At 32.0% G+C, this 23,162-nt stretch overlaps 2 protein-coding genes across 4 annotated transcripts; both read left to right on the top strand.

The window, feature by feature from the left end:
- Positions 1 to 13,005: 13,005 nt before the first annotated feature.
- On the top strand, positions 13,006 to 16,044 carry LOC111906805 (uncharacterized). 2 transcript variants are annotated; one of them, XM_023902585.3, is made up of 11 exons: positions 13,006 to 13,140; positions 13,232 to 13,462; positions 13,873 to 14,039; positions 14,230 to 14,328; positions 14,429 to 14,497; positions 14,567 to 14,707; positions 14,952 to 15,041; positions 15,140 to 15,307; positions 15,393 to 15,477; positions 15,563 to 15,655; positions 15,818 to 16,044. In XM_023902585.3, exons 1-11 carry the CDS (start codon positions 13,086 to 13,088, stop codon positions 15,823 to 15,825), a joined length of 1,206 nt encoding a protein of 401 aa, XP_023758353.1. In that variant the 5' UTR covers positions 13,006 to 13,085; the 3' UTR covers positions 15,826 to 16,044. The 2 variants fall into 2 exon arrangements, with proteins under 2 accessions (XP_023758353.1, XP_023758352.1); XM_023902584.3 differs by lacking the exon at positions 15,818 to 16,044 and having other exon boundaries at positions 15,563 to 15,806.
- Positions 16,045 to 17,742: 1,698 nt separating this feature from the next.
- On the top strand, positions 17,743 to 22,217 carry LOC111906806 (uncharacterized). Of its 2 annotated transcripts, XM_052770686.1 has the most exons (11): positions 17,744 to 17,939; positions 18,033 to 18,071; positions 18,595 to 18,718; positions 18,815 to 19,027; positions 19,322 to 19,447; positions 19,941 to 20,009; positions 20,077 to 20,217; positions 20,615 to 20,710; positions 20,851 to 21,018; positions 21,766 to 21,844; positions 22,018 to 22,217. In XM_052770686.1, the coding sequence occupies exons 3-11, from the start codon at positions 18,644 to 18,646 to the stop codon at positions 22,143 to 22,145; spliced, it is 1,095 nt and encodes a 364-aa protein (XP_052626646.1). In that variant the 5' UTR covers positions 17,744 to 17,939; positions 18,033 to 18,071; positions 18,595 to 18,643; the 3' UTR covers positions 22,146 to 22,217. The 2 variants fall into 2 exon arrangements, with proteins under 2 accessions (XP_052626647.1, XP_052626646.1); XM_052770687.1 differs by having other exon boundaries at positions 17,743 to 18,071.
- The last annotated feature ends 945 nt before the right edge of the window (positions 22,218 to 23,162 follow it).

Below are 23,162 nucleotides of genomic sequence, written 5' to 3'. Positions count from 1 at the left end.
AGAGGATTGATATGTATTCCCATTTGATTCTTTCATGCCATTCAATTTCTACTTTCCAGCAAAATCTTAAAATTTTGACAAATTTGCCCTTACCACTTGTATCATGTAGCATTGAGGAAGCATAAAGATTAAAAAGATTATTTTCAATCCCATTTCAGTTGTTGCAAATTTTTTAAAAGTTATTGCCTTCAATTGTTTCATTTTAGTTTGTTTATTTTTTTACTTATTACATAACAAACAATAGGTAATATTGTTTTGTAATTTGATTGAAGGTTAAAGGATTATGATATTCAGATCAATGAAACCTGAAATGAAAGTTTAATCTCCTAAAAATAAATTTAAAAGCACTTTAATAATGTATCAAATTGGAGGTTAAAGCCGAGTTAAATTTAATTAAAATAATTTAAAAAAAAAATGACTTTTTAGAAAAGGCCATAATGGTCATTTCTGTTTAAAATAAATAATGGGAGTTTTTTAAACTTGAGTATAAAATAATGGGTTTTAATATACGTGTTATGAAAATCAAGTAAGGTCGGATGATATTGTGCAATAAAAAGAATGAATGGAAAAAAGGATAATTTGGTCCTTTCATGGTTGTTACCATAAGTGACAGTTTGATGATTCTCTTCACCTTGCAATCTGAAAGTCTTTTTTATATCTTCAAGAGAAACACTAAAATCTATACACAATGCTATAATTTCCAATTGTTCAAATTGCATTCAACTTCATTAAAATATCAATATATATATATATATATATATATATATATATATATATATATATATATATATATATATATATATATATATATATATATATATAAGAAAAAAAATTATTTTACCATTTTCACCAAAGTATATTGTTATAAACAACACAAGTATTTTGATCATAAACCTTTTAAGATATGAAAAAAGGCCTGCAAAATGGTTAGTAAACTGCACAACTTGTCAGCAAATTAATGGTGTCAAAAATACTTAAGTTACATCCATTTTTATATTCATAAGAAAAATCACTTTTTGCAAATGAACTTTTGCACAATTTTTTATCATTGATAACATGTCTATTCTTTTCCAGTAAAAAATTAAAAAAAATGAACAATATTTTAACATTTTCACCTTTAATAAGGAACGTATAAACCAATGTTTTAAAACCCGAGTTTTTAGTTGATCCGGTGTAATGACCGGTTCACGGGTCAACCGGTTCAACCGGTTGAACCGCCGGGTCAACCTGGTTTATGTTGTTTTTCTATTTTCATATATTTTTACTTTCCTGCATTCTACATACACATATAATATCAATAATTTGATGCCAACAAAGTAAACCTGGAAATTCGTGTATCCGTGTCATGAAAACGTGTCAGCCACGAATTTGACACGATATGATTACACGATGAGAAATAAGCTTTATCTAAATTTTAAGATGTATTCATGTCGTGTATTCATGTCGTGTCGTGTCTCTCACAGATTCGTGTCTTCGTGTCTAAAATTGTCAGGTCTGAAACAAAGTTTACTTTCCTGCATACGGTAAACTAACCAAATCTGTCACAACTAAAACCTTGAAACAATGATCAATTAACCATAAATGAATTGTAAACTAACAAAATTTATCACCTTTTTCAAAAGAAAACATGTTTCATAAGAAAAGCTAATCGGAAACTATAAAAGAAAAGAACTTGATTTCACAGTCAATTGGAGAAGAAAAGAAAACAAATTTATCACCTAATTTCACAGTCAATTGATTTTACAGTCAAAAGAAAACTGATTTCATAACCACAACTAATCAAAATTGGATGATTGGACGGATTGGAGTAAGTGGATTAGTAATAGAGGGGGAAACTGATTTCATAACACCAACTATTCAAAATCGTTGTTTTGCTTCTCTTCACAGCTAATCAAAATCGATGTTTTGCAAGAAAAAAAAGAAACACGAAAAGTCGTTGTTTTGCAGGGAAAAGAAGAAACATGAAAACTCACCTGGAGAAGAGAAGAGTCGAGTTTCTTTCTTCAGCTCGCTGCTGATGTCGCTGCTTGCATTCTTCTTCAGCTCATTGCTTTCGTTTCCCAGAGAAGAGAAGAGCCGACTTTGTTTTGCCTGGAGCGATCTCACTTAATTAACAAAGCCCTAATAAACGGGCCAATCCGGGTTTCACCGGTTCGAAATACCCGGTTCAACCGTGGTTCAAGTTAAACCCGGCCGGTTCGATCCGGTCGGTAATTTTACAAAAGCCCGTTCTAATTTGACCCGCTTTCTATCATGGGTCATGGTCCAACCGGTTGAACCGGCCGGGTCGACCCGGGTTTTAAAACATTGGTATAAACTCAAATAAGTCATGTTTATATCAAATTACAATTAATCGTTCTACTTCAACAAATATAAATATTAGAAGCCCCTTTTCTAACATTTTCAATGGTACACATTTGTCTATACATATTTTTTAAATATATACTTGACATTTATATAAATTATTACAATTCCTAACCTTCTAATTTATATTATTATTATTTTTTTCAATTTTAATAATAACAATCAAACATCCCTACCTATTAACAAACATCATTCAGTGTTTACTACTCAAACACCGGCATTACATCCAACAATTGTTCGAATATCATTCAAATTTCTTTATCAACCAAGTTAATAACATGAAAGCGTCAATTAGAAAGGAAATGAAAAAATTAACAATGATCATATTATTCAAAATATTGGTCGTGGTATATCAAAAGGTAATCATAATTCTTTTAATTTTAATATTTTTCATTTTGTATTGTTCAATATACTGATAATTTTTATATTTATCATATTCAATATATTATTTGGATCATGGACACCATATTGTTATATGTGAAATATACGATGCAAAATTTTGGAGATATGAATCTCTAAAAGGGAAAAAGGGAATACATCTTATTTATTCCATATGTTGTGTTTATGACAAAGTTGAGCTACTAGTTTTAAAAGAAGCACCGTTATTTACATCAATGAGTGAAAATTTGATTCATCCATTGTTAGAGGCAACACTTCATATATATTTAGACTTAGCTGTCAAAATTATCATAGTAAGTAAAGTTTTCTACCTGTAGATTGATCAATACAAAAATTCAAATAGATTGACAAGTTTCGGGTATATAATTACACTTAACTATGACAACCCGAAATTTCTATTCTGTACAACCCTTCAATTCAATAGAAGTCAAAAAAGTTGCTGCTAAGTTTCAAACTTTTTGGAACAAATTTGAGTATTTTAGGATTTACACTTCGGGTGATGTTAGGAGAGAGGATGCCCTAGGGTGTTGTGCAACACTGTTACTCCAAAACTCTAAGAAATTAGAGTTTACTGCCTGAATAAAATATTTTCTGCCAAAAACCCTAAATTTGGGGGTATATATAGGACTATTTGTCATTATTTTCACTTTTTCCAAATTCTAAAGATCCAAATCCATTTCTCTCTCAAGTATCACCCGAAAGTTTTTCAAGATCTTCAATCTAGTAAGTGATTCTAGCTTTCTTAAGTGATTATAAGCCTTAATCTAGTGTTTTAAGACACTTCTAACTATGAAATCATTCCAAAAGGTTGATTCTTCCATTTCCACCAAGAACACACACTAGTGTTCTTGGACTTTTGGCTCATTTCAAGCTTCTATATTGTAAGTGTTTCTATCCTAGAGTATCATATTGCTTAGTATACGTCCTTACATCAAGAAAATCACAAGAAAACACCAAGGTTAAAGGTGTTTACGATCCAAGAACACCTTGGGCCGTAAACCCTTCTTAAGGGGTCAAAATGGCCCTAGTCCCTTCACAAGCTTAGGAAACTAGTCTAGATTTTATTTATTGATATGTTTGGGACTTGAAAACATCAAAAGAACATAAATAATATGTGTTTACGGCTGCAAACACATGGAGAAGTGGTCCATGGGCCGTAAACTACATATAGGGGTGATTTGATGCCACAAACACTTCCATAGGCTTATACTTCAATGAAGAATTGCTTCAAGGGACTTACAAGGCTTCAAAAAAACTCATGGTCAAGAAGACATGAGTTTACGGCCGTAAACCCATGAGTTTACGACTGTAAACTCAATGGGTTATGGTCTTTAGGGAGTAAACTCATATTAGGGGTTCCCTTGAACCCTAAACTCAATAGCCTTGTCCTACAATACTTAGATGCACACCTTAGCACTTATAACACTTATATAAAGTGTTTATCATATCCTAGGATGTCTTAAATTTGTTAATTAGTTGTTTAAAGAATAATTGGGTACATATATGTACTACTATATGTTAACTAGGATCCTTGTGTGTGTACAAGTCTTCACTTGGCACTTAGCATCCTACGTTAGTCAATACATCCAAACCATCAACTACAGGTGAGTTCATACCCCCTTAAATTAACCTTTTAAATGTTTCTAAATGTTTTTAAATGCTTTAGGGGGGGAGGGGAATACAAGTTAAATCATGTTTAGTTATTATATCAATCACATGTGATTAATAACTAGCATGCAAATGGATTTACTATACGTTAACTGTTTTACCAAATAGATTTCTTCAAACGACTTTCTTAAACGTTTTTATATTTTTAAAACTCTTTATCAAACTACTTTATACACGGTATGTTTCTTTTCAAACTATGTTACAAATGTGTTTCAAACAAAGGTTTTCTTTATACTTAAACTGTTTATTCAAACAAAATGCTTTCAAATTGTTTTATAAACTGACATCAAGTCAATCTTTTCTTAGGATATTAATCTTTTTCAAAGGTTTTACAAAAATCCTTTTATGCTATTATATTACCGAATGCATGCCTGTATATGTATAGTTATATAAGTAATGTTTAAAGGACTTAGGAAGGCTAATTCACTCTATTTCCTTTTCCTCGTTGGGATATGGCTATGGGGTATCAGTTATCCGTCCGAATGACATCTAAATATTAGTTATATATCATATATACATATGTAGACATAAAAGTGCCTTCAGTCAGTTCGGTACCTTTGGCTAGCAAAGGTATACCTTCGTTGATACTTGTACATTACTAGTAACTATTATAGGTATAGTTAGGAGATACTACTTGTTATTCCTATTATAAGGAATTACACCAGAGTCAGCTCATTCATGAGTCTATACTAAATGATATATGAAGGGATACACTTACTTGAATACACTTACATGGATACACTTACTTGGATACCTTTACATAGATACTTTGTTAAAAGCATGCCTGTATATGTATAGTTATATAAGTAATGTTTAAAGGACTTAGGAAGGTTAACCCGCTTTATTTCCTTTTCCTCATTGGGATGTGGTCTGGTAGGGTATCGGGTATCCGTCCGAAGGTCGTCTAAATATTAGTTATATATCATGTGTACATATACGGACATAATAGTTCTAGTCAGTCAGTTCAGTACCTTTGGGTAGCAAGGGTATACGTTCATATATCCCTAGTAAGCTATTATAGGTATAGTTTGGTCTTATATATGATTTGGTAATAAATATGGATTTCGACCTAGCGATTCATTGCGGAAGTCACCAATAGTTCCAAATGTAGAATAGGGACTACCAATCATATTATTACTTACTTACAGCGGGTCTCGTGAGAAGACTACTTACTTACTAGACGGGACTAACCATTCCGGCACCCAACTGTTAGCAACAGAGGTAATGAACATCTATGGATGCCTACGGTTAATACTTATATTAGGGTACCTTTACGGGACTAACCATTCCTACACCCTGCTGTTAGCTACAGAGGAAAATGAACATCTACCGACGTCCAAGGTTATTACTATTTCGGCAGTCGCGATGTCGGGTTGATCCTAATACAAAAGGATAAACACTTACATGGCTATATTTTTCCTATTACTTTTATTTTGTGATACATTCACGTAAGCAATGAGGTAGACTATATATATATATATATATATATATATATATATATATATATATATATATATATATATATATTGTTAATAGTAGTCATACAAGGGAAAAACCATCTTTGTTACTTTCAAAACAGTTAGGTCTTGGTAGAAGATTTCATCTATACTAATAGGAATCATAGGGATTTCTAGGGTTTTTCAAACGCTTTCCATTACTTACAAACAGTCCACACTTGTACGAACTTTCTTTCAAGACAATGCCTAGACTTTCATTACAAGTTTTACAAATCAAAGACACATTAATACTTATGAATTCACCAGCTTTTTGGCTGATACTCGCTTTCAAAATACCCTATATTCTCAGGTCACAATTAGACAGGTACGACGACCAGGTTTTGTGAAGACGGAGCAGTTCAGACTCGCCTTTTATTTTGATTTTTCATTATGTTGTCTTATACTATGAAAGAACACACTTGTAACTAAAATTATACTATTAATGCAATGGATGATGTTGTTGCTTGTTTACTACTTTGCATTGTTGTGATACATTACATGACGTCCTACGCCCCAGAACGTTTCCGCCATTCCGGTTTTGGGGTGTGACATTAACTTTACTAATTCAATTCACTTCATTTAATTATTTATTTATACTAATATCAAAATATATTTTTATAATCTTGTGGTGGACCAAATAACGTTTCTATATCAACTTATGGTTCAAATAACAGTTCCCCATCAACTTCTGGTTCAAACCAGTGTGATGTTATAGTTTGAAGGGTAAATTACACCATTCGTCCCTCGTGCACATGCCAGAAAGCATGTTTAGTCCCTATTTTCAAAAATTAACTCGGACCGTCCCTCATTTGGTTAATAGTTGCATGCTACATCCCTCATTAGTTTTAATTTGCGAGCTACATCCCTTGCGAGACCTAAAATGACAATTATGCCCTTTTATATTTCTTTTCCATTTTACTTAATGTTATAATTATTATTTTTTTAATTTAAAAATAAAAGAAAAAACAATATGGCCCCATTTCATGCCCCCACCCCCAACAAATCATCGTATGAACACCACCTGTATCTCTCAAACACCATACATCCATCACCAACTTCCCAATTCAAACCCTCTTCGTCAAACATATACCTTATAACACCTTAAAACCCACCACCAGCTTCCTACCTCCTCCTTTTTGGGGTTACATCACCATCGGACACCCTTGCTGCACCCCTGTTCATCATCACAAACCGTAACCAACACCCAATTTAAACCATACCTTCAAAATTGGAAAACCCACCACAGTCGGAACCACCTTCGTACAACCTGCACCATTCGAACAAGGTATGATAAGAATGAAAATTCTGATTTGCACCAATTGTGTTTAGATTTTTTTGGTTCGATCAGAACCCGCTTCTCCGATCTAAATCTCCATCATCTTCAATTTATAAGTTTAGGGTTTAGTTTGGTTTCATTTGCAGGTTCAGGTTTCATTTTTTGAGGTTTGAGTAATGACTGGTGGTGATTGCAGGAGGTGCTAGCAGTCTATGAGACAAAGTGAGAGAGATGACCGATTAAATTCAAAGAAGTAGAAAGGAAATTGGGGAAAGGATCAATCGCAACTTACTTCTCTCTTTTCGATCTTCTAATTTGCTGCAAATTGAGAACAATTAAAATGAGAGGCGACTTAGGGTTAAGTGGAGATATGACATGGTGGTGGTGATTGTAGTGTTGTTGATGATTCCACCGGCGATGGTGGTGGTGTTGATGATTCCATGTACAGTTCCTTCTTGAGTTCTAGGGTTTGATAGCGGCGATTGGAGGAGGATGAAGATCGACTGGTCCGATTTTGGTTTATCGCGTTTGGGTGAAGGTGAAGGTGGGGCTGATGGGGCTTTGTCGGCATTGGGAGTGACCGAGAATTGGGGACAAACGTAGAGGAACACGTAGGAGGGGGAAGCGGGGAGGGGTGGGTTCATGTATGTTTAATTATTGTTTTTTTTTCTTTTTTTTTTAATCTAAAAATAATAAACAAATAAGAAGAAAATTAAAAAAGAAATAAATAAGGGCAAAATGGTCTTTTTATGTCTAGAGGGACGAAACGTGCACGTTTTAAACGAACGAGGGACGGTCCGAGTTAATTTTTGAAAATAGGGACTAAACACGCTTTCTGGCATGTGCACGAGGGACGAATGGTGTAATTTACCCTAGTTTGAACTAATCATTGTATCATTATAAACTTATAAACAAAGCATCCATCTTCATAAATTAATAAATTATTTCTTATCATTGGTCAATCATTATCTTATTATTTATTTATAGTTTTTTTTATTTTCTTATCCATGGTACCCACGGGTTATAACATAGTATATATATATATATATATATATATATATATATATATATATATATATATATATATATATATATATATATATATATATATAGGTAAAAGATGTTGTTATTAATTTTTTTTTTGTTTAATATGCAAACAGTTAAAAAAAGAAACGTTAGACTCTCTCTCTCTCTCTCTCTCTCCCTTTCATTGGTTGTCTTTGTCCGTGATACGCACCACGCCACAAGGCACCTACGCGCACCTGGGGCGGTGTTCACACGTAGGTGACCTTGCCACATCAGCCCCACACGTAGCCACCATAACTCTGTACCGTTCAACCTAATATCTCCGTCTAAAATCACAGTTGATTATTCTATTTACTTACTTACCCCTCAAAATATATCAAGTTTTCAATTTAAACCTTTATACTTTATATGATTAAACTTTACCGTTACTATATTAATTTTATTTATTAAAAGGTTAACAATTAACAACTTTGTATTATCCAAACCATTTTTATTTAACTAAAAATAAAAGGGGCAATTACTGATCTAGCCAAATTAAGGAAGTGATTAACAATTTTTAGGCAAAAATTAGTAAATGTCCAAATATAGCCCACGAAACCGTAGGTTTCTATATTCGTCTACTGTTTCGCCAATGCGTCTACTGTTTCGTATTTTGTATAATTTTTTTTTCATTTCTAAGATACAAAACCGTAGGTTTTTTAAAACCTACGGTTTCCTCTCGTTTTAGCTACGGTTTTCCAAACCGTAGCCTACGATTTTGAGAAAAAAATACGGTTTTTTTAAGTCTACTGTTTTGGGGTTTAATCTACTGTTTTGTCAAAAAAGATACGGTTTTAATTTTTTTCCTAATATAGAGTATTAAAAATTAAAAATTATTTTTTTAAAATAATTCTACATCTTATAAACACTCGTTTTAATACTCTATATCAAAAAAAAAATTCAAAACCGTAGCTTTTTTGACAAAACAATAGATTAAACCCCAAAACAGTATACTTTAAAAAAAACCGTATTTTTTCCCAAAACCGTAGCTAAAACCACTGTTTTGAAAACCGGACCGGACCGGCCGGTTCAACCGGTCCAACCGGGAACCGGTAGGGTCACCGGTTTTTTAAGGCCAAAAAACCGTTTGCAAATGAACCGGCTAAAACCCGCGGTTCAACCAAAAACCGGTCAAAAACCTGGTCGAACCGGATAAAACCGGAACTTTAGAAAAGTAAAAAAAATTATATAAGGTCACTTCAAAGCCAAAACTTCAAAGACTGACAAGGGGACCCACTGTTTTCAGTTGTGAGATCTAGGTCTGATAACCGATGCCTATTATTCCTTTGGGATAATGACTTGATAGAGTAAGATACTTTTTGAAATGTACACATTTAGTCCTTATTCTTTATTTTTTGTAAAATAAACCCTTATACTTTATTAATATGTACACATTAGGTCATTTTCACCGGATTCTACAGGTTTTGTTGACGTGGAAGGGTTTATTTTACAAAAAAAAAAAGAATAAGGACTAAATGTGTACATTTCAAAAAGTATCTTACCCTATGAAGCCATTTTCCCTTTCTTTTATTTTGTTGAAATGAAATACCCAGATGGCATCCACATATCCACAACGAGATTTTTCCAACTTTTATTCATCATGAAAAAGAGGGAGAACCCCGATCTCCGACGACTGTTTTGTGTGTTCCTACACATCACTGGTAGTAAGGAGGAATGATGGCAAAAACAACAAGGTCGAAGGGGGAGGCAGGAGGAAGTAGAGACGGTAGTTGGCGGCAAGGAGCTGCTCTAGTAGCCATCGTCGATTCTTTCTTCTTTTTCTGGCAAGATATCTCAAAGATGGAGGCAAAGAGAGACATATCGGAGAAACACAACATGTAAAGGGTGTTTGGTTGTTGCTGTTCGACCGGAAGGAAGAGAGACGAGAAAGAGAAGGGTCACCGCTCTTTTCTTGTTGCTGGAGGATCACCCACCTCTGGTAACTAAGCTAATTAATTGCTATTTAGTGTCACTTGTGCTTCCACATCAGCAAAACCTATAGAATCCGGTGAAAAGGACCTAATGTGTACATATTAATAAAGTATAAGGGTTTATTTTACAAAAAAAAAGAATAATGACTAAATATGTACAATTCAAAAAGTATCTTACCCTATCAAGTCATTTTCCCTAAAAGAAAATTCGTATATGACCGGTATACCGGGTATAACCGGTCACAAGGATTGCATTGTTACAAAAAATAAAGTATAAGGGTTTATTTTACAAGCAAAAAAGAATAAGGACTAAATGTGTAAATTTCAAAAAGTATCTTACCCTATCAAGTCATTTTCCCTGTTCCTTTTATAAAACTCCTAAGACCTCGCGCTTTTGTTTTTAGACGATGTGGGAACTGGGAATTAGGATATAGCCATCAACATTCATTTTCTCCCTTATGTGATACAATCTAATATTTTTTATTTTTTCATTACTAAGAGACATACGAACAAAGATTATTAGAAATGGATGTTTAATCTTAAAAGTGCAAAAGATTATAAGAAACGATGTTTAATCTTAAAAGTTCAAAAGCGTAACATATATATATATATATATATATATATATATATATATATATACACACACACACACACACACACACACACACACACGGTTTTTCCGGTTTTCGGGACCGGTCCGACCGGTCAGACCGGTTGAACCATTGAAGCTTTATGACTACCGGTTCGATGTCCGGTCCGGTTTTCAAAACCTTGGTTAAAATGAGAGAAACTGTAGGTTTTAAAAAACCTACAGTTTCGTATCTTAGAAATGAAAAAAAAACCGTATTTTTTTCCCCAAAACCGTAGCTAAAACGAGAGGAAACCGTAAGTTTTAAAAAACCTACGGTTTTGTATCTTAGAAATGAAAAAAAATATATACAAAACACGAAAGAATACACGAATTAACACAAAAGAGTAGTCAACGCCGTGACCCGTTGACCGTAGTCAACTATAGGTTGACTACTCTTTTGTGGGCTACTTTTGGCTAAGAGGTTTTTTTTTGCTATTATTTGATAAATAATTAACAATTATGGTTAAATTTGTATTTTCTCTAATATAAAATACTTTATCTAATAAATTTTTAAGTCGATCGTCAGCATGTAGCTCCGGGACACTCTCGTAGAGCACGACCAACAATTAATTTTTAATACATCTTTGAAGTTAATTGTTGTTTTTTGTTTTTTTATTAGTTTGTAACTTTTAAACTAAATATCGGTTTGATTTTTAACTTTTATAAAAATTTGGAATTTTTAAATAAACCGTAGGTGCCTAAACAACAACAATTTTGAAAAATTCTTTATATAAAGTCACTACTATAATGAATATCAGTATCCTTTTCATTTTTATGATTTTTGAAGATTTTTTTTTTTGTTTTTATAAAAGAAAATAATAATAATTTTTCCTAAATTTCAATGTTTATGCTTATTTTATAAAGGATTAAATGTTAAAAAGTTTGGGTTTTTCCGATTTTTTTTCTTACAAGAAAAAATTATGATTAAAATACGAATGTTTTAATTTATTTAATTGCCGAAAAAAACATATATATATATATATATATATATATATATATATATATATATATATATATATATATATATATATATATATATATATATATATATATATATAACACAAAGGATTGTAAATGAAATATTTTAAAATTAACAAGACTTAATACATAAAATTAAATATAGAATAAAAGACCTAAAATGTAATTCTATTAATAATGGGTTGAGCATTGTCGGAGATTTTATTGCCACGTTTTAATGATTTTTAAATTATTAATCGTGGTTTATTATTAGTGGTTTTGACTGTATCAATGGTTTTGACCTATAATGAGTGGGTATTAACAATAATTTTGTTTCTTTACACCATGACCCTACTATATTTGTTGTTTATTTAGTATATTCATTTACTATTAGTTTGTTCTTTTTTTTTTTATTGTCTATCATTTATATATAAAAAAAAATTATGTTAAACACAAACAACAAATTAAATGTTACATATATATATATATATATATATATATATATATATATATATATATATATATATATATATATATATATATATATATAAACAAACAAAATCAAGAGTTGATTAAATTTTGTGTTTTAATTTTTTTACTAAAAATTGTGTTTTATTATGTAAAAACGAAAAATAAATGTTCAAAGTCTATAAAAAAGTTTTTAAATTTTTGATAAACAAACGTACAAAAGAATATGTAAAATAAGTTGTGTAATTATATTTGAAAAAGAAAATAAAAAAAAAAGTCTTAATTTTTGTTTTAAAAAGTCTTGCTTAAAAAAAAGTAAATTTCTAAAAGAAGTTAACGAAAGATTCTAAACATATTTATATCACATCTATAAAATTCATTAAAATGGATAAATGTTATAACTTAAAAATGAGGTAATTATTAAAAAGTTTTTTAATCAAATTTATGAAAAAAATTAAATTTAGTTGTAATTTATAAAATAAAAGTTTGAAAGGGGGCTGCAGCATAACAGTACTTGCTAAAAGAAAAATAAAGAAGTAGAGATGGATGGATTCCAACCTAGTTTAGGAGGAAAGGATTCTTAATGTCAGGGAAAATGAAAATTAACTTTGATTTTGTTAATATTTGTTTATATTTTTATATTTTTATACGCAATATATCATTTAATTTATTGTTTGTGTTCATATCAATAATTATTTTGTTTTTCTAAAGATTAATATAAAAAGCTTTTTGAGATATTGATTTATTACATCTTTTTATTGATTTATTTATTTTATATACATTTGTACTTACAGCGAGCGAGTTAAAATACTGGAAAAGCAAACACAGGAATGGCTACTCTATCGCCTTCTTCTCCCCCTTCTTCCCCATTAATCACGATTACAGGTTCTCTCGAGGTTGCTCTTCGTTTATCTTTGTGCAATTAGTTACTCGATCATTGGATTATGCATTTAGTCATGTTATTTATTGTCCTTAGGCAAATCGACGACTCGTAGATTAATCAATTGTGCTGTCAGAAGCAACTGTGGTAAGCGCATTTCACGATTTAGGAGCGGCACTGTTGTAACAATGTCGACGGAGAAGAAGAAGAAGAAGGAGGTATGGATATGGACGGAGAACAAGCAGGTTATGACGGCAGCTGTTGAAAGGGGTTGGACCACGTTCATCTTCTCTTCTATTCATCGCCAGCTCGCTACTGATTGGTCTTGTAAGTCTACTGATACTGTTAGTTACTTGCTTCTAAAGGGAGATACCCTCGGGACTTCAGTTGTTATGTAGGAAATTTTCATAATTATATGGATCGATTTGTTTTTATATGGATTTTCCTCTCAAAAGCTTAATCGGATGCCCCTAAATAGCTTTCAGCGTAGGTTAGATCATAGACGCTAGCAACGCATTATCCATTTTAGCTTAATTTCTTTAGAAGCTTTTATAGGATTCACCGTGAGTTATTGATTGCTAAACCTTTCTGTCATGTTGTAAATCTTCCCATTCCTTTTCAACATCTACATTGACATTTCCCACAATCACATATTGCGAGAAGTTATGAACATATGAATGTGGTAAATTCCAAGAAACGATTTTCATCCATCCTGATTTCATCGTTTCTACATGCAGCAATAGCATTGATAAATCCCATCTTCATTGAAGACAAGAGTCTTTTTGACAACAAGGCTAAATTGGTTGCCACAATTTCTGAAATATCATCTCCCCAAGAATTGGAGCAACTCCAGCCAGCTTATGAGCATGCAGATAACATTATTGTTGATCTATTGGATTGGCAGGTATATATGCATCATCCCTTTCATTCTTATTCTATATGTCATCAGCAATATTGCAGACAATTTATGTCATTTACACTTGTTAATTTTATATGCTTTATACAAACATATATTAGTATAACAGGTCTATATGGAAGCTTAAAGATCTTAAGAGTTATCCTTACTTATTTTGTTATCACTTATGTTTTTTCAGGTGATTCCTGCAGAGAACATTGTTGCAGCATTTCATGGCACTCACAAAACAGTCTTTGCCATCTCAAAAGGTCTCTCAGAATCTCAAATTTTCTTGGAGGTAAACCTTATAAACCAAAAGTTGCTATTCTTACAAAAAGATGTGCAAATTTTCAAAACAATTCACATTGTAATTATCTGATATTATTTGCCTTTTGTAGGCATTGGAGCAAGGTTTAGGGGGAGTAGTTTTGAAAACTGAAGATGTTGAAACTGTCCTTGAGCTAAAGGTACATTTTTTTAATACCCATAAAGTCTCTATAATTCATACTTTCTTACATAATTCATATTAATATCAGGAATATCTTGATAAAAGAAATAAAGAAGGCAGCCTATTGGATTTGACCAAAGCTACCATTACTCGAGTTCAAACGACTGGAATGGGAGATAGAGTTTGTGTTGATCTTTGCAGCCTCATGAGACCCGGTGAAGGCCTTTTGGTACTCTCAATCATTCTTTCTGAAAAATGATATAACAGAACAGAACAGGTTATACTGCATGACATCATCTGATCTGACATGACATGATATCAGATGGTTAGACATGTATTGTATTTGGCAGTCATGACATGACATGTTATGATGCGACAGAACATAACATGACATGACTTGGCATTCAGTACTGTATAGTCTCAATCTCTCATTTGTGGAAAAGACATTAATGCCCTTATCCTTATGGATGTAGGTTGGATCTTTTGCAAGAGGATTATTCCTTGTTCACTCAGAGTGCCTAGAGTCAAACTATATTGCCAGCAGACCTTTCCGAGTTAACGCAGTGAGTTTCTATTTCGGAGGTATTTTATTATATAAATTATATATAAGTTACCATTTTTCTAGTTATATAAAAAACTTATTTCTTGGGAATATTTTCAGGGGCCAGTGCATGCTTACGTGGCAGTTCCAGGTGGCAAAACATGCTACCTTTCAGAGCTGAAAGCAGGGAAAGAGGTTCTTGTTGTTGATCAAAGTGGTATACAAAGAACAGCTGTAGTTGGACGTGTAAAGATAGAGACACGACCTTTAATCATTGTTGATGCAAAGGTTTAATAATTTCATCTCAAATAGTTGGTGGAATGCTGACATGGCAATTTATTTTTTTAACTGTTTAAAATATGTATAACAACAGGTTGATTCTGATTCTGACAAGGAAAATTGTTACAGCATTCTTCTACAGAATGCAGAGACTGTTGGATTTGTACCTCCTATAAAAGGTGTGTATTTTTAAGGTTTGTTTTATATAGTATATTATATATATAATATTAATTATAATAATATAATATATTTATTTGGTGACAGGTGGAGGAAATGAAGCAACAGCAATTCCGGTGACGTCACTAAAGATTGGTGATCAAGTGTTGGTGAGAGTACAAGGTGGTGCTAGGCATACTGGTATAGAAATACAAGAGTTCATTCTTGAAAAATGAATTTCATTTAATTTTGTCATGAAGTTTCATATATTTGGTCTTTTATAAGTGGTTGGAGTTTTAACGAAAACGATATATCTTAAAAATATATTGAGAGTTTTATACATTGTTTAAAATTGGTGCGTAGGATATTGACATTTAGGAAAACTACTGACAGAGTCTTGCCAAACTCCACCACTTCTCCGTCTCTTTCGGATGACACAATAAACTTCTCCCCTTCTTCCTGTTAATTGTGGCAAATGTTTTCTTTGATGTTGAGTTTTGTGTTGTGAAATAGTGTCGTTTTGTACTTTTTTTTGGGAAAAATGAGTGGAACATGTGTATGAGATTCTATAAATTCCCGATTTATTCTTCCATGGCAATTTTGTAACGTGAATAGCATGTGGAATGCAATAAACTCGTGAACCTGTCCTAAAGAATGTTTCACGAGCGGATGTACCTTTGTGCGAATGATTTAAGGGGTAAATAAGTTGGTGGAGACGGGAAATAACCTTTAAACAACCTATGAGCAATGATGAACTACAGCAAAATTTGTGCTTACGAGTTGCCATCAAACCAAGAAGAATGAGCTTGAAACTAGAAATAATGGGAATGCCAAGGATTAGGAACGCCTTAATCATTCTTATTAGCCAAAACTGATTAAAGTAATGATGAGCAAGCATCTCATGATTCCAAAGATTTGGGAAATAGTATCTACTTTTTTGTTTGGTTTGATGACAACTCATATGGAGACAAGTTGTTATCCAAAAAGTTGATAGTTATTCCTATAACTTTGAACATGTTGGATATTAATGAAATATGTTAGGAAACTTTTGTAACATATACAAATTCATGTTGATGAATAATATATTTTTGGGAGTTATTTAACCAACATAATATATGGATAAACAAATAATGTTTAAGCAAAAATACAACAAAAAATATATTTAATTAGGATGAACATTTGACGCAATAGAACTGTACCATTGGGAAAAAAAACCGGAACCGGCCCCAACCCCCTGACTGGACTGGAATTACATATTATCGGGACGGTTCCTGGTTATGAGATATCCATTTCTTTTGTTTCGTAGGCTAAACTTTGGTCTGGAACTGAGAACTGAAACTGATATCCCCTTAACCGGTCTGGTCTTGGTCCTATATTCCTTGTGTATTTCGGTTCTCAGGTATTCAGTTTTTTGCTCCGGATCGGAACCGGTGCTCGTCCCAAATTCTAACATATAGGATACACCTATAGATAGTCATTCATGACAAATTGGAACTCCTAAAGGTCACACAAGGCTTTAGCTATTATGGTCTCACAATGATCCACAATTAGTTGTAGGTGAGTTAGAATTAAGTTCATGATATTATCCGCGAATGTAATTCATCTTGATAATGGTGGTGGTGGCACATGTGCGACATTGACTCTCTAGTCTCATTGCAATACAAAAACTCTCTCGTAGCCATGGCAATCAAGAGGTGTGTGATGATGTTAAGGACTAATTGTTGAGTCCTCGATGGTCGCAACCCGTAATGACTAATGAGCCATTTATAAAACCAATATGATCTAAAACATGGTTAAACTAGGACATAACAACTATCAGCTAAATTGCATTCAGCGCACTCTATTTTGGGGGACCATTTTTGGGACTTTGCAATTCACAATTGGACTTAATTTCAAACTTGGTGATTATTATTGATATTCTTAAAAAAATTTAGAAAAAATTATCATTTTGGTAATTATCATAAAAAATAAATCAATTCAAAGGGGAACTCCCAAATTTTGTTTTATACTTGCTTTGTTGCTCCCAGTCTCCCAAAAACTATATGCAAAACAAAATACACCTCCAGGACCATCTATATTGGTAAAATGTCATCATTCTTATATATGTGTCATGTTAGTTTTCGTAATTGAACTCTATATCGTGTGCAATGTCTAACAATCTTTCAGAAATATTTATTGGCATATCAACATCTATTTTATATTTTAATTTAATTTTTAGTTATTTTAAATAATAAATATTTACTAATAAGTATATAACTAATATAAATAATAATATACTATTTTCATAAAAAATAATATAAAATGATCAAAAGATACTAACTGATATTGCAAAGGTCGTTGGAGAATTGAAATTTGGAAGGCCTTTTGTTGGTTTGAGTGGCATGGCACACGTCACTTAGAACGGGGGATGGAAATGATAAAAACCACCGTTGTGGTTGCTCGGAGAGAAAATAGAGGCGAAGTTGGCTTCATGCTTCAATTCAAGGTATCATTTCGATCATAATTTTGGCTTCAATCTCTATGTTCTGGATAATTTCTTCCGGTTTTCTACTAGTTGAATTCTGTTGTGGTTTTGCAGCTTGATAAGGTAGGGTTTTAAAGGCGATTTGTTGATCAGGTACGTTTCTCGATCTGAAGTTAACTGGTTAGAACCCTAGGTGGTCGTGTAATTTTGCATTTGATTGGTTGAAGTTTGGTTCGGTAGCAGATCTGTGCTAGGCTATTGATACATTGCTTTAATTTGATGCTTATGCTGTGTGTCGTTTTCGCAATTGCCTTTTAGCTGTCTCTGGTTTGCATTTATACTTACTATGAAATAAAATGATAACTGTTCTCTTATAATTACTTACGTTCTTAATTCATATTTGAGACTTTCGGTTTTCATTACATATAGACCATGATAATATCTAACACAAGTGAATTTGTTCATATTAGATTAATGATACATTAAATATGAGTACTTGAGTATTGACTGAGCATACTTATCTTTTTGCACTGAATCATACTGCTTTTGGAACGTTGTTTCTGATCTTTTCATGAACATTGTGAGAATTTTGATTCATTACTTGTTGGTCATGTTGACATGCTGTACAAGTGATGGAAAAAGAACTTGAATGAGAAAAATGATTTATGGAATCCAGGGACTTTTGAGTTTTGAGGTTACACTGATTCCAACTTCAATCTTCAACAATGGGAAAATCTCCTGGAAAGTGGGTCAAGACTGTGCATTTTGGGAAGAAGTCATCAAAATCTAATCTCTCAAAAGTAAGTAAATTACATTTGTGTCTATCACTTATATTCAAGTAAGCATACTCTATGGATTATTGACCTAATCATTTATTTGATCCTGTATTATTGAAGGATGCTACTTCAGACAAAAAGATATCAATTACTATCAACTCACAATCAAATGATTTTAGTGCTGATTCTTCTGTGATATCAAGTCCACTGTGCAATGTCATCACACATTTAGAAAAGAGCTCCAGTGACAACTTAATCTATGATAGTGCTGCAAATGATGATGAGCTAGAACAGGCTGCTACTAAGGTGCAGGCAGCTTTCAGGGGATACTTGGTATGCTTCTGGAACTTAATAAAATGTATTCTAAAAGATCATTTCAGGAAAATGTACTTCACTCCTTTTACCAATATAGTCAATGATCATTTTTCACCCATTATACTTAGATTTCTTACCAATAATAGAACTATGTAACCCTCTTGTTCCCTTGTGAGTGTCCTAAGAGTAAGGAGGTGAGATTCCATAAGAGAGGTCTTGGGATGGCTTATACCCTTTTTTTATCATCATTTTTTGTTTTATGTCTTATGTAATAAGCGTGATACATTTACTAATATTAATATCTCCGTGAAGGCTCGAAGGGCATTTTGGTCACTCAAAGGCATTATATGGCTTCAAGCAGTTGTTCGTGGTCAAATAGTCAGGCTTTCCGGAAGTTGTCCTCAAATGCTTCAAAAAAGACATCTACAAGAACATTTGGTAACTCATCCTTTTTGTTTAGTTCTATTTAATTATCGCTCTTCTCATACAATATCTTCCCCCTTTTTTGACTTCAATTTGTTCCATTACACATCTTTACTAATATTGTCTGTATTGGAATTAGGATTCCTACAGTTGTGTAATATTTTTATAGTACAGTTTTGTAATACAAGGAAACAAAATTGGATGCAAAACAATTTTATATAATTTGGGACACATACAAAAAAGTATATGCATTAATAACCAGCTATTCAGTATCCATATTTGATCACTCTAGAATTTTTTGTCAATCAAAGATACCTAAACTCTTTGTGTTGTACATAATGATTTAAAGTTTTTAAGGGAGTTTATATGAACAAAAAGAAAATCCAGAGTGACCAAATACGAACACAACTTATAGTCATGTGTAGCTGTCCACATTAAGTGTTGAACCCACTAAGCCTATTAAGTAAAAAAGAAACAACAACTCATTTTTATTATTAGCCTTTTGTAGGAAGTGGAGCAAGGTTTAGAGGGAGTAGATTTAAAAGCTGAAGATGTTGAAGCTGTCTTTGAGCTAAAGGTACATTTTTATAATACCCATAAAGTCTCTAGTGAGTCATGGTTTCTTACATAGTTCATATTATCAGGATTATCTTGATGAAAGAAATGAAGAAGTCAACATACTGGGTTTGACTAAAGCTACCATTACTAGAGTTCAAATGTGTGGAATGGGAGATAGAGTTTGTGTTGATCTTTGTAGTCTCATGAGACCTGGTGAAGGCCTTTTGGTACTCTCAATACATCTTTCTTGTAATTAATTATCTTGATACTGAACAAAACAGACTGTACTACATTTGACGTCATCCAGGACATGACATGACAAGTGATAACAGGCTGTACTGTATTTGGCATGTATATGATATTGACATAACAGGTTGTACTGATTGAAAAGGACAAGACAAGACAAGACAAGACATGTTTTACTGCTTTTAGTATGCATTGGACACATATTGATGTTAGTGGGACCAAAAATTGTAATTTTTTGTGTCACACAAAAAGGTGGGATGGGGACTCACTCTCCATCTCTGGCATGTGAAAAAAGACGATAATACCCTTCTCATACTCATCATCTAAAAATATCCCTAGAAGACAAAAGACATGAATGCCCTCATCCTTATCTTGTAGGTTGGATCTTTTGCAAGAGGATTATTCCTTGTCCACTCAGATTGCCTAGAGTCAAAATCAAATTACATTGCCAGCTGGCCTTTCCGAGTTAACGCAGTGAGTGTTTATTTTCTGAGGTATTTTATCATATTAATCATGCCATTACTGATTTTCTAGTTATAGAAGCTTATTTCTTTTTTGAGTATTAACTGGATACATTTTTTTAATGTATAATGATGGCGTGTCAACATTTTCAGGGGCCAGTGCATGCTAATGTGGCGATTCCAGGTGGCAAAACTTGCTATCTTTCAGAACTGAAGGCAGGGAAAGAGATTCTTGTTGTTGATCAAAGTGGTATACAAAGAACAGCTGTAGTTGGACGTGTAAAGATAGAGACACGACCATTAATCATTGTTGATGCAAAGGTTTGTTTGTTTTCCATTATTTTATTGATTGTCACTTAACTGTTCTCTTTAGTGATTAAACCTTTATTTTATTTTTTTTACCTTTAAGAAAAAACATTTTTTTCCAGGTTATTGTTATGTACTTTTGTAGGTTGTCCTTTTTTGAATTTTAACCTTTTTCAAAACCAGGTAACTTGAAAAAATGGTCAAATATAGTATGATTGCCCTGTCATAAATAAATTCAAAATGGGAGAAATACAGAAAATCACTTTTTTTATCAACTCAAAACTTCGTTTTTCACAATAATAAGCTCCTTTTTTTCGACGAAATTGGTCTTTCAAAAATGTTTTCTTGAGAAAAAATCATGATTTTTTTTTTTTAAAAAAAATGAACAATCCGGTATCACTAAAAAAAATCTTGATATTTTTTTGGCCATTACGAATTGATGGCTATTTTAGGGAATTTATGAACTTTTTGGCAAATTAAAGAAATTGGCTATATTTGTCTTTTTTTTTTTCTCTATGTTTTTAAATGGTCAAAAAAGGATAATGGGTTAATCACTATAGAATATAGAATATGTAGTTAAGTGGTCAAATCCATAAAAGGATCAAAACTTTTCTGTATTTTGATAAATCACTATAGAATATGTAGTTAAGTGGTTAAATCCATAAAATGATAAAAACTTTTCTGTATTTTGTCATATCCCAAAAATTATAAGAAAAAATAATCAAAAGTGGTTGAATCTTTCTTCGAAATTTATAATGACAGGTTGATTCACATAAGGAAACTTCTTACACCATTCTTCTACAGAATTCAAAGACTGTCGGACTTGTAGCTCCTACAAAAGGTTCGTAATTTTTAAGGTTGGGTTTATAGTAATAATATGATATATTTAAATAGGATATATATATATATATATATATATATATATATATATATATATATATATATATATATATATATATATATATATATATATATATATATATAATATAATATAATATATTGATTTGGTGACAGGTGGAGGAAATGAAGCAACAGCAATTCCAGTGACGTCACTAAAGGTTGGTGATGAAGTGTTCGTGAGAGTACAAGGAAGTGCTAGGCATACTGGTATAGAAATTCAAGAATTCACTCTTGAAAAATAATTCTGTTTTTTTTTCCTATTTTTCTTGTAATCTTGACACACAATTTTCATAATGAATAGGTTGCTTAAATAATACCGATTTTCTTAAGGCAACCTAAAGGTGCGAAATTGGCATGTCAAAAACGAATTGGGTCAAAAATCAAAGTTGATACTTCTTTTGGAATTAGTCAACTATGGTTGTGTTGATCTGCAATGAAAGTCATAATAAAAAAAAATTAGTGTAAAAAATTTCACTAAAATCACTTGACTTTGATATATATATATATATATATATATATATATATATATATATATATATATATATATATATATATATATATATATATATATATATATATATATATATATATATATTTTATGACCACTTCAACATGCATCAAAGTGATCGACATAGAAAAAAGTATATAAAACCTTGGTGACATTCGTTAATGAAAGTGAAATATAATGTTTAAACACAAAATAACCAAAAGATAATTATTTTAGAGAAAAGTACAAATTTAGCCAAATACACTAATTATTTTGTGGAAAATAACAAAAAAAAACCAAAATTGCATTTTTAGCCACTAAAATCACAGATGCGTATAATCCATCTGTGACTTCGTCATGTCATCTGCAATTTCGTCATGCCATCTGCGAACGTACAGACGTGTTTTAGTCGCTTGTACGTTCGCAGATTTTTTTTCGCTGTATGTCCATCAGCGATTTCCTCTCCTATTCACCTACGATTTTGTGACTTTTTTTTGTTTTGTTTTTTTTACTACGAAATTGATAGGGTTTGACTGCGAAACAACCTTATTATATATAAACTTTTTCAAAAAATTATCATTTGACTACGAAATTGATATGTTTGAAGAAATCGTCCATGAGGGCTCTAAGGAAATCGTAGAGAAAAAATGTTTCTCTAAAAAAGATAGTGAACAATGAAAAAAAAAACATTTTTATACAAAAATCTACGAAATCACAAATGGAATTAACAAAATCGCAAATGGACTGTTCCATCTGCGAATGTACAAGTGCC

This window comes from Lactuca sativa, chromosome 4 (genome assembly GCF_002870075.4).
Source record: "Lactuca sativa cultivar Salinas chromosome 4, Lsat_Salinas_v11, whole genome shotgun sequence".
Classification (NCBI taxonomy): domain Eukaryota; kingdom Viridiplantae; phylum Streptophyta; class Magnoliopsida; order Asterales; family Asteraceae; genus Lactuca; species Lactuca sativa.
The sequence above is the reverse complement of the archived record's forward strand: the minus strand, read 5'-3'. Positions and strand labels throughout refer to the sequence as shown.

Excerpts from the sequence above, each read along its gene's own strand:
- LOC111906806 (XM_052770687.1), top strand. The coding sequence starts at position 18,644 with ATGGGAAAATCTCCTGGAAAGTGGGTCAAGACTGTGCATTTTGGGAAG. Across the intron at positions 20,711-20,850 it reads GGCCTTTCCGAGTTAACGCA|GGGCCAGTGCATGCTAATGT; the intron begins GTGAGTGTTTAT and ends CAACATTTTCAG. Across the intron at positions 21,019-21,765 it reads TAATCATTGTTGATGCAAAG|GTTGATTCACATAAGGAAAC; the intron begins GTTTGTTTGTTT and ends TTATAATGACAG.
- LOC111906805 (XM_023902584.3), top strand. The coding sequence starts at position 13,086 with ATGGCTACTCTATCGCCTTCTTCTCCCCCTTCTTCCCCATTAATCACG. Across the intron at positions 14,708-14,951 it reads GACCCGGTGAAGGCCTTTTG|GTTGGATCTTTTGCAAGAGG; the intron begins GTACTCTCAATC and ends TTATGGATGTAG. Across the intron at positions 15,042-15,139 it reads GACCTTTCCGAGTTAACGCA|GGGCCAGTGCATGCTTACGT; the intron begins GTGAGTTTCTAT and ends GAATATTTTCAG.